Source organism: Aquila chrysaetos, chromosome 1 (genome assembly GCF_900496995.4).
Source record: "Aquila chrysaetos chrysaetos chromosome 1, bAquChr1.4, whole genome shotgun sequence".
Taxonomy (NCBI): Eukaryota; Metazoa; Chordata; class Aves; order Accipitriformes; family Accipitridae; genus Aquila; species Aquila chrysaetos.
The window spans coordinates 81,553,688-81,566,955 of record NC_044004.1 but is presented as its reverse complement, the minus strand read 5'-3'; the positions used below and the strand labels follow the sequence as shown (position 1 = coordinate 81,566,955).

The 13,268-nt window shown below is 37.7% G+C and overlaps 1 protein-coding gene across 1 annotated transcript in view; it reads left to right on the top strand.

The window, feature by feature from the left end:
• The window catches only part of ANK2 (ankyrin 2), a 266,851-nt gene that overhangs the window by 214,384 nt on the left and 39,199 nt on the right, over positions 1–13,268 (top strand). Inside the window, exons 35-39 of the mRNA XM_030020810.1 lie at positions 687–783; positions 5,509–5,737; positions 8,241–8,366; positions 10,493–10,615; positions 12,158–12,190. Coding sequence (XP_029876670.1) covers positions 687–783; positions 5,509–5,737; positions 8,241–8,366; positions 10,493–10,615; positions 12,158–12,190 — 608 coding nt within the window. The remainder of the gene's footprint in view (positions 1–686; positions 784–5,508; positions 5,738–8,240; positions 8,367–10,492; positions 10,616–12,157; positions 12,191–13,268) is intronic.

Sequence of the window (13,268 nt, the reverse complement as noted above, 5' to 3'; positions counted from 1 at the left end):
GCTGGCAACGTGTGCGACAAAGAGGACAGAAACACTTAATAGACTGATGGGAATCCAGAAGGCTGTCTATTGTACAGCATGATATGGAGGCGCACATTTCAACTGCAAGATCTTCCAGGGAGCTTGTCAGACAGATTTTTTTCATAGGTTTTCATAGCAATGTGCAAAAGAAATTTCTTAGTTATGTACATACTGGACCCGAGTCTTTGAATTATTTGAAAAAGAAGTAGATTATAGAAATCATGAATTGTAGTTGTCACTATTAGTAACATTATTATTGTTTCCCAGGTGTAACAGTACAGGTTTAACTGCACTATATCTGTGCCAATTTTACCCCGCATATGTGAATAGTCTAAACCAAACAGAAATAATTTCTAATAAATTACATCTCTCCCCCTAACCCCCCCCCCAAAAAAAAAAAAAAAAAAAATTCTAGCCTCTTGTAACATTTCTGGAGCTGTGCTACAGGACTCATGATTTGAAAATCATTTGGGCACTTTGTTTTCTCAGGGGAAACCCATACAATCCTACTAGCATTAGTGGAATAACGTCGACTTAAAAAGGCATGTCTGGGATTATTACTGGTTTCATAGCTATTAAAAACTCAGAAGAACGTAAAATTTTTCTTAAAAGCAGAAAGTTGCAGACTTGGTTTTAATTTTTTTAAAAATCTCTTACCATTTCAGGAGGAACCACCCCTGCCCAATGGGAAGACATCACTGGAACAACACCACTGACATTTGTTAATGAATGTGTTTCCTTCACAACAAATGTCTCTGCCAGGTATCTATACAACAAAACATGAGTTTCAGTGCTTTACATTCAAGTGCATGTCTTTTTTCAACAAATATTTCCTTTAAACTATTTCAGTTTATGTAGTAGAAGGAACATAGATATTTTGTCTATGCTGTGAACAAATTGGCAAGGTATTTGGGAAGCCCTGAGCCTCCTAGTCCAGAGAGATGATGTTCAAGAGCTGTAAGCACTACAGTCTTTACCAGCTGCAGAAAGAAATTGATGTTCTTGTCATTTTTATCTCGGCCATTAGTCTTTGCAGTCAGCACCTGCTGTGATCCCAGAAATGAATTGACATACTAATTTTTCTGAAATAGTAATCTGAGGGACAGTTCAATTTTTAGGTAGTTATAAAAAATCTTGTTTCATTTTGAATACCTGTTCTCTCCCCAGACGCAGAAATATGCAAAATTCCATGGAAACAGAAATCCCTTATTTGGGTAGCTCATTATACATCTTATAAAAGATGTTACTTCCAGAATATCCAACAAATGAGAAATCAAGCAGAAAGGCCTGTAGGTGTACCAAACTGTGATCTAGAAGAATCTCTTCCAACCATCTGTTCTTGTGATGAGATTCAAGTGCTGTCTTTCTGAAAACAGAATTTCGTATTAAAAAAAAAAAAAGTATGTATGTATTTTAGTTTGTATACTGTCCAAGATTTATGTCACAGAAATGCTCAGAAATCTCCTTCTCTGTAACAGGACATGCAGTCCATGACCTGGAAAGTATTAAATTTAGGATGGGTAGTTTAAAAAAAAAAAAAAAAAAAAAAAAACCAACAAAAAAACCTTGAGTAAGTTGCCCATGAAATTCATTGAATTTCCTTCAGTGCAAACATTCCGTGTCCAGAACAGTTATTACTATTAGATCAGGTTTGCTATTTAATGAATTAATTAAAATAAGTGCAGCTCTTGCAATCCAATCTACAGTATAACTTTAACATTAGGCGAAATAAAGTATTTTTCTATACTTTCTCAGTTCAGAAATGGCTTTCTTCCCATTAAGTTGGATGCTTTGCTTATGTACGCTGCTTTTCAGTTCAACTAAACATTTTTCTTTAACAGCAGTGACCACAAGAGGGAGATCTTAAAGTGTTTTAGCTCTCATCTGCTACCTGCAGTGCTCTGTTTAACGGGATAAATTAACTATTAATTTAAGAACCAGATGTGTTGACTAGATGCAAAGGTTGAGAGGTCAAAGTCCCTAAAATTGTGAAGTCCCCAGCAGGGCTACACCTGAAGCACAGCCAGAATGAGGGTGATAGTTTATGGAACTACAATACGTATTAGTAGTGGATGTTTCCTAATCCTGATGATGGCATTAAAATTGATTACTATTGCTAATGGTCTGTCATATAGGCGGGGTCCCATGTAGAGATTTTAATGGGTTCTACCTCTTCTTTTTAAGCTAAATGAATGTTCAACAGACTACTTGAATCCAAACATGATTTTAAATGCTGTTAAAGTTAGAAAATGGGATTTTTCATGTATTTACAGTCAGAGAATTAATTACCTTCTTTGCTGAAGGACAAGCTAACTTGAATTTCTTCACTTGTGCCCTGGTGTAAAAGTGCATCTACCCTTGGGCCACGCTGAGAATCAGCTGATTCCCGACTGTTTGCTATTCACAGTAACTTGTTTATGTCGAGTTAAATCATTAGTGATGGAGAACAGTTTTCCCATTCATAAGACTAGCTCAGTCGGAGCTTGGGAAAGAGATACATTTGTCTAAAATACACGTGAATTAAACTGCAGACTTTGAGGCATAGCTGTTTTCCATTTCCTGAGCCGCAGCTTTTTAAAAAAATTAGTATCTGTTTGGGCTTTTTAGCCCCTGGTGTATGACAGCAAATCATTTGAGCATATGGTGATTTCTCAGAGGATACAGCCTCTCCAGTTTGAGTCCAGCATAGCATAATTCTCCCACACATGAAAAGGAAAGTATCAGTATGCAGAGCCTTTATGTACCAAACATGCCTTCTGTCTTTCAAATGTCATCAGCCTGTTTTTTAACCAGTGTGTTTGCTAAATGTTCTAAAGATAAGCACAGCATGAAATTCGCTATTATTGAACTGCAGATGAGTAAGACCAGAGAAATCACACTTGAAAGGTATGCTTTGTGGGTTATAATACCATATAATCTACAGTAAGTAATAAGCCCCCTGTAGATTATATCAGCTTTTGAGGTGTCTTTGACCTCTCATGACTTCCGTCTCCATCCTACGGGTGTCAAACTCAAGCATGCTTTCCACCCACACAGTGAATTTTATTTAAAATAAATGTCATCAGCTCCACAGAGAAGCTAAATGAAGTGATATTTGAGAAAGAAGGCAATACGCGTTGCTCCTCCTAAAATGCTTGGTGCATTTCTGCTGTAACGTTTTGGGAGTAGAAGTAAAATTATTTTAAATTTTAAATTTAAGTGAAAGTTGTTATCTTTGCAAAATAACAATTCAGTTGTCTTGGCGAAAGGCTTAAGGAAATTCTGTAAATTTTTATTACTGGGCAATGTCGTCCTGGCCTGAATGGCCCAAGGAAAGGGTAAAGAACCTGTAGTTTTCAGTAAAGTGGAGGGTCATTTTGTCACAAGAGGACCTGTTCTGGAAGCTGAAGTTCTTGACCTGAGTTGCAACTTCCATGGCATGTTTTAAGTAACTGTGCATGTTTGATAAGTTTTGAGGTGGTTTGTTCCAATTCACATGCACTAGCAATACTTCGTAAAAGGCAGATGTTCATTTGTAATAATTACGTTGGTGAAATCGGACAACTTATGACCTCACCCTGTAATCTTAAGTATTTCTCTGTCATGGTGGTACCTGAATGAAATAGCGGTGGCAGATCCTTCCTTCATACCGGGCGGAGGAAGTAATTTATTCCAGTAGCGTTTGCCTGTTGCTTTGAACCTGTTTACGTTTGACTTGTGGTACATGTGTCACAGACTGGGAACCACTGGTGGAGAAGATTCAGCATACACATTAGAAAGATGCTGTCAGTAAAACCGCACGTTAGAAACCACGATGAATAGCGAGTCAGTGATGATCACAGCCTCTGTGAGGCAAGGGTAGTAGGAATCAGATGCAGACACATCTGCTTTCAGGGTCTTCAAAATATAATATGGCTCAGCCTTAGAAATATATATATCACTGGTCTTCAATATGCATAACAAAAACTTACCACAAAATCAAAGTTAAAAGTCCCTGACTAAATTCACGTAAGAATAATTTCTGATTTTACATGCAGTGTTACACAGTGGACAACATCATTTACATTCACCTAAAGACCCTCAGTTTTTTATATTGTATGTAAGGAATGTATTGCTAACCTTTAAGCTAGATGGTAGAAATAAAACAAGTGTTTTGGGCAAGGCAGCTTTATATTTCACCTGTTAGAGATGGAGGTCCAAGAACAGACTGAAGGATTACCAACATATGCCAAAAGCCGTTTCAGTGTCCTATTCCTCATCAATAAAATTCAGGAAACTTTCACAGCATCCCTGTCACGTCAGAAGTTTGGACACAGTTCACTAACACCCCAACATGGTATACCGATGCGTCCAGCACTTAACAAACAGGAAATTGTACAATGCTTAGGAAGATTTCAGAGGGCTAAAGAGAAAAGGATGAAATTGCCCGCTCTGTAGTTTAACAATTTGGTCATAACCTTGAAGAGAAATGGCACGCTCAGCATATGACTAGATACAAGCAATTTTAGTAAGACTTTTATGGAATATTACTCTCTTCTGCATCATCAGATGTTTAGCAGCAACCAGCTCTCAAAAAGTACCTGTATTTCTCTAGATGAAAGGCACATATTGTAGAGTCACAGTTAGGGGGAGATCTGTACCGTACACTTTCAATACACACTTCTCTACTTATATTCTGCATAAAAATCAAATAATGACATGTGATAAACAAGAATAAATTGAGAGGCCTTTTGGGCAGGTCTAGAAGAATGGCGGTAAGAAAGATCAATCACCACTTCAAATGTCATCAGAAACCGTTGAAAGTGATGGAAAACAGAGACTCCTGAGCTTATTCTAGAAGAGATTTATTTCTTGTAAGAGGCAGGAAACATTTGATCGCATATTCTCACTATAAGGAATCAATTCAGATGAAAACAAAGTTAGGCCATAGTCAACTTGAATAGAAGAAAAAACATTTATTGCATACTGTGATGAATTTCCAGAATTTCTTGATTTGTTAAGCCATCAATAATTGTTTAAATATTATAAATGTAAATGTGATATATATATTTCATAAACACAATAATATGGAAAGGTTCATGTATTTAAATCTTCAGAGAAGGTGTACGAGACTGCCACAGGACAAGTGAACTTCTTAAAGCCTTTAAAAGACAGTCATGTGCTTGGAAGCAAATAAGCTTCCAGCTGAGTGAGATCTTATCAGAAAGGCAAACAATGGCCTGGAATTTGTGCAGCAGGAGACCCTGTGAAGGGTTTGCATCTGGCATTGAGGAGAGCAAGTTCTGGTCCAAATACTTTCCCTTTTGATTTTGCTTCGTGCTCCTAAATGGATAGGGGGTACCATGAGCATTCTTAGGCCATTCTTCCCAAATGGTAGCTATTTTTTTTTTGACTTGTCATATACAATTGGTGTGGTTACCAGCTAATGCTGCCATGATGGGAAAACACATCATCTTCTTGCTTAAATCCTTCTGTGCTGATTATGCAATTCTTCACTTTGTTTTACAGATTTTGGTTGATAGACTGTCGACAGACACAAGAATCTGTTACTTTTGCTTCCCAAGTGTACAGAGAGATTATCTGTGTCCCCTACATGGCCAAATTTGTGGTGTTTGCCAAGTCACATGATCCCATTGAAGCACGGTTAAGATGTTTTTGCATGACAGATGACAAGGTGGATAAAACTCTAGAACAACAAGAAAATTTCGCTGAAGTTGCCAGAAGCAGGGATGTAGAGGTACCGTACAAGAATCTTAAACCGATTTCTCCATTTTCTAATGTCTGTTTTTTTGCTAGTATTTTCTGCCTTCTATTTGCTAGAAGTACTAAAAACTAATAGTGCCAACAAGTACTGTCATGATGCAGTATCATGCATCATGCTAAGATGGAAACTTTGACTTCAGTCAGATGTAAGTGAAAAGTAGCCGCCAGATCTGAGCGATGAAATCCTATTGCCAATGGGCAATTGCTGATCTCGTAGTCCACAGGGTTGGTGGGAAGGTTACCTATATTCAGCTGACTGCATTTGGGTCTTCTGGTCAACCTCCCAAGGTGGAAGGTAATTGTGCGCTTCACCCACAAGGAAATCCGATCAGCTGGTTATCAGAAGTTAGAAAGGAATTCCCTGTTGGACTTTGGTAATACCATTTTTGCTTTCTCCATAGCATCGTTGGCATTCAAATAAGACATCCGATGTGTTCTCAGGGTAGTCCTTGGCAATTAAAAAAAATAGGTAGCAGGAACCTTAAGCTGGATTCAAGGAGATAGTAAATATGGGAGTGGGCTGGTTGAGTCTCGGCTCTCTGTTATGGGACTAAGGCTTAGAAAACCTATAGCACAAAACTGAATTGAAAGAATTTGGTTTCCCAAGATGCTTTTTTTTTTTTTTTACGGTGGACCTGTTAAACAGTTGTACTTAGAATCTGGGCTGATTTTATGCCAGGAAATCACGTAATAAAATGAAGTTGGGCGTTACCATTTAGTCCAGCAGTTTCAGGTTCTTTGTCCTCCTGTTCCCTGGTGTCAGGGTCAGCATTTCTTTAATTCAGATTCAGAACTAGAGCAGCTACTGCCAACTAACTATTATGAAATCTATTTGAGATGGCTAGGTATGCAAGCAGGAGACGTTGCTCATGGCTTTTATTAAACAAAAATGCAATAGTTTTTAAGAATTTTGCATAGCTTGTCTGGGGTTTCAGGTGCACAACAAGACTGAAGACGTGAGTCAGTCCACAGCAAGCTGAAGAGGTAGTGGATAGGTGTTGTAAAGGCACTTTTTTCTCAGCCTAAAACTAAGTTCTAGGGATGCAGGCTAGCTGTAAGTTCAGGTATCTCATAGTCATTTCTGTGGTGGCCCACAGTGATTACTTAGTTTTAATTAGCTCTGTAGCAAACTGCCAGGAGACACCTTGAATTTTTTAGTTAATAGCTTCCTCTTAGAGGAATGTCTGAGTAAAAATGAGTTTTGAGGGTGGTGTTCTTTGCTGAACAGTTATGTTCCTGAGCCTGATACTAAGTGGGTGTTGCGAGAAAAGGGGAGATAGTCAAAGCCAAAAAAGACAGGTAAATCTCAACTTCCAGTAACTCCATAAATGAGTTATCGCTAACCAAAAAGGCAGTCAACAGTAGTCACGTTTTGTCAGCATCTTTGCATACCAAGAAGTTAAATTAGCAGGCTTGATTAACATTCTGCTTTACAAAAAAAAAATTAAATCTGTTGCTGAACAGGCTAAAGCTTTCCTATGTGGAATCCTGCAAACTACCTGCTAAATGCAGTTTTTCTGGCTCTGTCAGCTTCCTCAGAAGGGATGACAAATTGAAAGTGCTTTACCTAGATGTATGGTATATTCTTTCGCTCAGTATAGTCTCTTTTCCAAAAAAATTTGTCCTCACTGTTCCGGAAGCTCTGACGGGCATTTCTTGTGCAGAGCAGCTAGATAAAATATGGGCTTATAAAACTGAATGACAAGGCTGAATTTCTGGAAAGTAAGGATGAGAAGTTAATGTAATGGCAATTTGAAGGGAACATCTCCAGAACTGGTAAGGTGAGATTTAAACGTGTGGAGGGGCCATAACAATAGCAATCCAAAGACGTAGGCAGTATCACTATATAGGCGTTTCAGAGAGGCATTTACCTGAGGCCTGACTTTCAAAAGCTCTAGGCCTTTACAAATCCAGCTGAAATAAATAGAATCTACTGATACACACTGTCTTTGCCTGCTGCAACAGACTGTTGCAAGCATATTAAGCACACAGGTAATCTAAGTTAGAAAGTTTTTGCATTGGTAAAAAGGTCCTCTGCAACTTTATGGTCTTCCCAGACTGGCTTATTATCCTGCCAGTCAAAACAAGGACTTTTGATTTGATTGCTGAAGAAGATATTTTTTTGACTGTTACGATGAGGCCAGGTTAGCAAAGAATGCTAAAATTAGAGCCTGTAAAAAAACCTAATTAAAATATAGATTGAGAATTTGCCCAGATTCATGACACTAAATACTCATTTTGTCATTTACAGTGTCATGCTATTGTTATTGAATTAACAATGTATTCTATTTGGAATTTAATAATCTGAAATGTTTCCACAGATTTAAGCTAACTGAACATAACAAATCTTGTAAATGCTGACGAGTCCTAGCAATTTAAGAAATTGATGGAAACTACCGTAGAATTATGCTTAAGAAGAAATCCTAACCACCTCACTGTGATTGATTGCTGCTTTGATTCTTTTTCATTTCCAATAGGTATTAGAAGGAAAACCCATCTATGTTGACTGCTTTGGCAATTTGGTGCCACTGACTAAGAGCGGGCAACATCATATATTCAGTTTTTTTGCCTTCAAAGAAAACAGACTTCCTCTGTTTGTTAAGGTAATGTTATAATATGAGCTATGGATTATATTTTTATTTTTTGTCTACTGCGGAGTTTATTGTAAACTTAGCAGACTGAAGAACAGTTCCAAATTATTTTATGATAATGGATTTAATGTTGACTTGGGCAGTTAAAACAACCGGAAGAGGCTACGTAAAGTTTAGTAAATTTTTCCTCTAAATGTAACTAGCTGTGCCTGTGTTCTATTATACATGCATGTGTCCACAGCATTCTTTCAGATACCAAAATGGTACTTCTACGAATCCTGTTTTCTACCTAATAATCTAATGAGCTGATCAAGTTTTATCTTGTTTGTTTTTCTGCACCATGGTTCAATATATTGCAGGAAAAAATGTGGAAACTGCAAAAAAGTGTCAGAAAACATTGTAGAATTGGCAGAAACCTATCAAAATATGATCGTTGTACCCTACACTTGTAAATGTGCATATGGGTGTAAATACAGATATAACTGTTCTTCAACCAACCATCCTCCCTTCAGTAGCAGTGCAAACCTTCCTTGGGAGTACAGTAAGAAAAGCATGGCTCCTTTTTGGATATTTCAAGTCATGGTTTTACCATATTTTTGAGAACAAAGGAAAAAGGAAGCAATTAATTTTGATAAATTCCCATCTGTAACCTCATTTTAACCCTGTAGTATGTATTACTGTACTATTCTATTCTAAAAACTTTTACGTGAGTAGGAAAGTTTGTAAAACAAAAGCCAAAACAAGAAAACCTCTGTTCATCCAAAATTAACTAACGCTTTAGCCCTGGCTATAGAGCCGGCGACATAAACACCGTGGTCCACGGGCTCACCTGTATTGTTCATGAGATCTGCAGGGAGCAGTAAGTCAGGTAAGAAAGTGCTCTCACTCTGGTCTCTGCTAGGAGCAGAGGGCTGCTGCCACCGAGCCACCATCACCTTCTCTTCCAGAGAGAGAGATTCAGAGGGCACTGCAAACCTCTTCCCACAAACCTTCCCTTCTGCTGGGACATCCCAACTACAACAGAGGACACTATTACCATTACATAAAATAGTTTGAGGGAAATGCTTTATGAATGGAATCTTCCAAACAGTGGAGAAAATCAACGCCCTCCCTCATTGTATTACATTTGCTGTATGCTGCTAGACAACTTTTAAACTCTCTTCCTCCTTTCCAGCAATATTTTGTAAGCTTGTTTTAATGTAGAACTTCATCTATGCCACCCACCTACCTTTGGCTTTGCGTGTTTTTCTCCGTGATGGATTTTCCAAGCTATGTTCAAAAACATGTGTGTCTTTGCATCTAGTATTTTCAATCTGATAAAGTTAGTACACATCTATCTAACTGTATCATTTTATCAGTGCAGAAAACTAAGAATGAGGTAATGCTTTCAGTTGTGTTTCTTTTGTGGTATCGTACATAATCCTCCTGATATTATGTACAAAAGCTAAAACTACATCACTAGTATCTTCAGTTCTAAGTGCTTACACTTGTTTCTACTAACAACTGAGAAAGAGATTTTTTTTTTTTTCAGATTCACTGCAAAATCTTAAAGTATGGCGTGATGTAGTATCTTTTGTAGATAATAACGGTCACACCTATAAATATATTCCAGCAAATTTCTTCATTTGAACACTAGGATTTATCAATACATTTGAGAAAACATTTTGCAACAGAAGAAATTGTAAATGTAATCTCTAACTGTTTTCAGCCACTGAGCCAAAAATGCTGCTTAGCAACAACTAAAACAAGTGTGTTATCAACATTAGTCTCATACTAAATCCAAAACACACTGTACGAGATACTAAGAAGAAAATTAACTCTATCCCAGCTGAAACCGGGACATACTGGAATGTCTCTGTTCTTTTACGACTGTGATTACAGTGTCAGGACTGCCTTTTAACTAAGTGAGTTTCTAATGTGTTAGCATGTACATGCTTGTGTCTTCTCTTGCTTTGACACGCAAATACATCCGTATGTACGTTTACAAACAAGCAGGAAAAAAAAAAGAGAAACCACATTATTTTTGCTTACATAGACTTTTTCTGCCACATCTAGCCTCTTTCTGCTAAAGGAACAGGGAACTTATACAGCAAAATAGCAAAATAACAGATTAAACGTCTGTCTGTTTGCCCTACCAGGTGCGAGATACCACTCAAGAACCCTGTGGACGATTATCATTCATGAAGGAGCCAAAATCTACAAGAGGCCTCGTTCATCAAGCCATATGTAATTTAAACATCACTTTGCCCATTTACACAAAGGTACTGTGAAATTATACTGTTCTGTAGTCATCAGCATTATAATATAAACAAGAAATGAGTAGGAGGGCAAAATATCGTTAAAGCTTTGTAGTCAGTTATTTTAAAGAAGAATAAATACCACCCAAGGGCTTTCAGTTTCTTGGGTTTGGTACTCTTAATGCCAGTGTTCAAAGATGTTATCGAATGTTTTCTGAGGGCTCAGAAGATAGGACAGAAGGGAGATGAAAATACAATTTGCACTACATAGCTCCCGTGGTTTCATTTGGTGTTGCACAAGACCTATGCTAATCTGATTTCATACAGAAATTTTACCCAGATTCTGTTCATGGGCAAGACAGATCTGGGGCTCAGTGAGTACCGCTACGTTCATTTTTTGTCTTACTGAAGGCATCCCAGACTGTCTAACCATGTCTTCTGACACCTCTTTGGAGATGAAATTGCCATTCATACCTCTTTCACAAAGCGTAAGGATAATGTCTGTAGATAATATCATGTTGTTAAGGTATGAAGTACAGAAGGACTGAAAATTATTTGTCATGTTTTTCATTTGCCAATTTGCAAGCTAATGGGCTTTGCAATAGCATTTCTAGTTAACTGCCTTGTTTATCTGTGGTGATAGCGATAACAGTGTAGCAGATGAGCTCTAGGATTTGCAAAGCTTATAGCAGTGCCAGAAATATTGACTTGGACTAGATTTTAATATTACACTGACTTCTTCCTACGTGTGATCAAATCTTTCAAGAATCTTTGAGTACGTCACATCATGTAAACGGTCTTTCTTCAGAATATTGTTATAACAGCTCTTAATGTATCTGGGGAAGAAAACGGTCCAATATCAAGGGCAGAAAAAGAGGAAAACTCTAGTGTGAGTTGGTATTTATAAATAACAAGATTGAGACCAGTTGCATGGGAGTGCCCTTGATTTCTGTTTAAGTGAGATCAGATATTAAGAAGCACTTGTTTCCTTAGAAAGAGTCAGTTTATTGCTATTCTGTCATAACTCAGATTGTTTACTGTCCTTCTCAGATTAGGAGCTGCATGCCTTTTAGGAATGTATTAGGCTGTTTGCCCAAAATCTTGCCTGTTGGTGTTCATTTTTTCCTCAGCATTTTTAGCATATAATGTAATCTTCGTTATAGCATTTTATATGTAATTTTGAAGTAACACATCTCAATGTATTTTAACTTTAAATGGGTAATGTTCTTAACTATTTTAAGTAGTTAGTCATGCTAATTTATGGGTGCAAAAGCATGTATATATTTAAGTTTTGGTACAAATAAGGGTCACTAGAAGTCTAACATCCAGAAGCAACTTTTCTGTTTGTAATTTGCTTGATTCTGTAGCCTTTTGTGTTTTAAACCAACAGTTTAGGTCTGCTGCTTTTTGACCTAAGAAATCAATTGCAGAAATGTACTCCATTTTCTTCTTTTCTGTTAAATGTTGTCAGAAGTTCTCTTTTCCTACTCTCTTCTTCTAAAAAAATTGCATTTTGCCTGCTCTGTTTTCCCCTTCTCTTTTTGCATGGCATTTTGGAACTGAAAGGAATCAGAATCAGATCAAGAACAAGAAGAAGAGGTAATGTTGCTGTAACAGCATGTTATTGCTTATGCATACTACTAAAATACAGCTAACAGATACAGCTTAGAAGATTAAATCTGTACCAAAAGAGGCATATCAATCATTAGTTCAGTGCTCCAAAAACAACGAAGAGGGGTGCACTTAAAAGGATCTCACACAGGCCCACTTTGGGAATTTACCGAGCTTAACTTTCCCTACGTTAAAAGTTTTACTGGTTCAGATGCACTGATTTTAGAGGTGTATAACGGTTGATTTTGCTTTCAAAACAGTTTCTTGGTAATTTAAAAATTATTTTGCTCGAGAGTAAGCCATACAAGTGTATTTCTTGAACCTTTATTCTCTGCAGCACAAAAAAGGGGAAATGGGATTGGTTTTTCTGATTCTGAGAACCATCCCACATCCTAAAAATAATGTAGGGGTGCTACTAGACTTGTCTAACATATTCAGAACCAGTGGCTCAGTGGCATAGTATACTTTTTATTAATACCTCCAAGCAGGGTCTGAATATGCTTCCTCTAGTTTAGTGGTGGTGGGTAGGGGGGAACAGAGGCAGAGGAATAGACCTAAATATGACAATTGCCTCCATCCGCGAGCTCCCCAGTGTTGGGGGGAGTCTGGGACCAGATTGCAATTGACTGCACCACCCGTATACCCGAAAGGGCTGCAATTCACAAATCTTGTCCATTTATAACATCCGATAGACTGGATCTTACAGATTTCTGTGTTGGATTACTGAAGTCCAGTCCAGAATCAGTGGTAACCCAGAAGTTACGAGTAAGTTTACCCCAAGTAAAAGGTGTAGAGTTTTCATCTTTAGCATAAACTGGAGAATAGCATCTTAATGGAGAAATGTGGCCAACTCTCCCCCTACATTCCCAGCCTCCTTCTGGCAGGTAGAGCTGTTCCTTAAGGTCTGACCCCTACGTGAATGAGTAACATTAGAAAAGCATCCCCACATTTTGATGATGTTCAGCTGTTGGAAACAAGTAAGAGTGCCGGCACTGAGCCTGCTCCCCAAAGATGATAGACTACTTTTCCATGAACTGCCAAACAGAATTCAGAAGTCTTGTTGCAT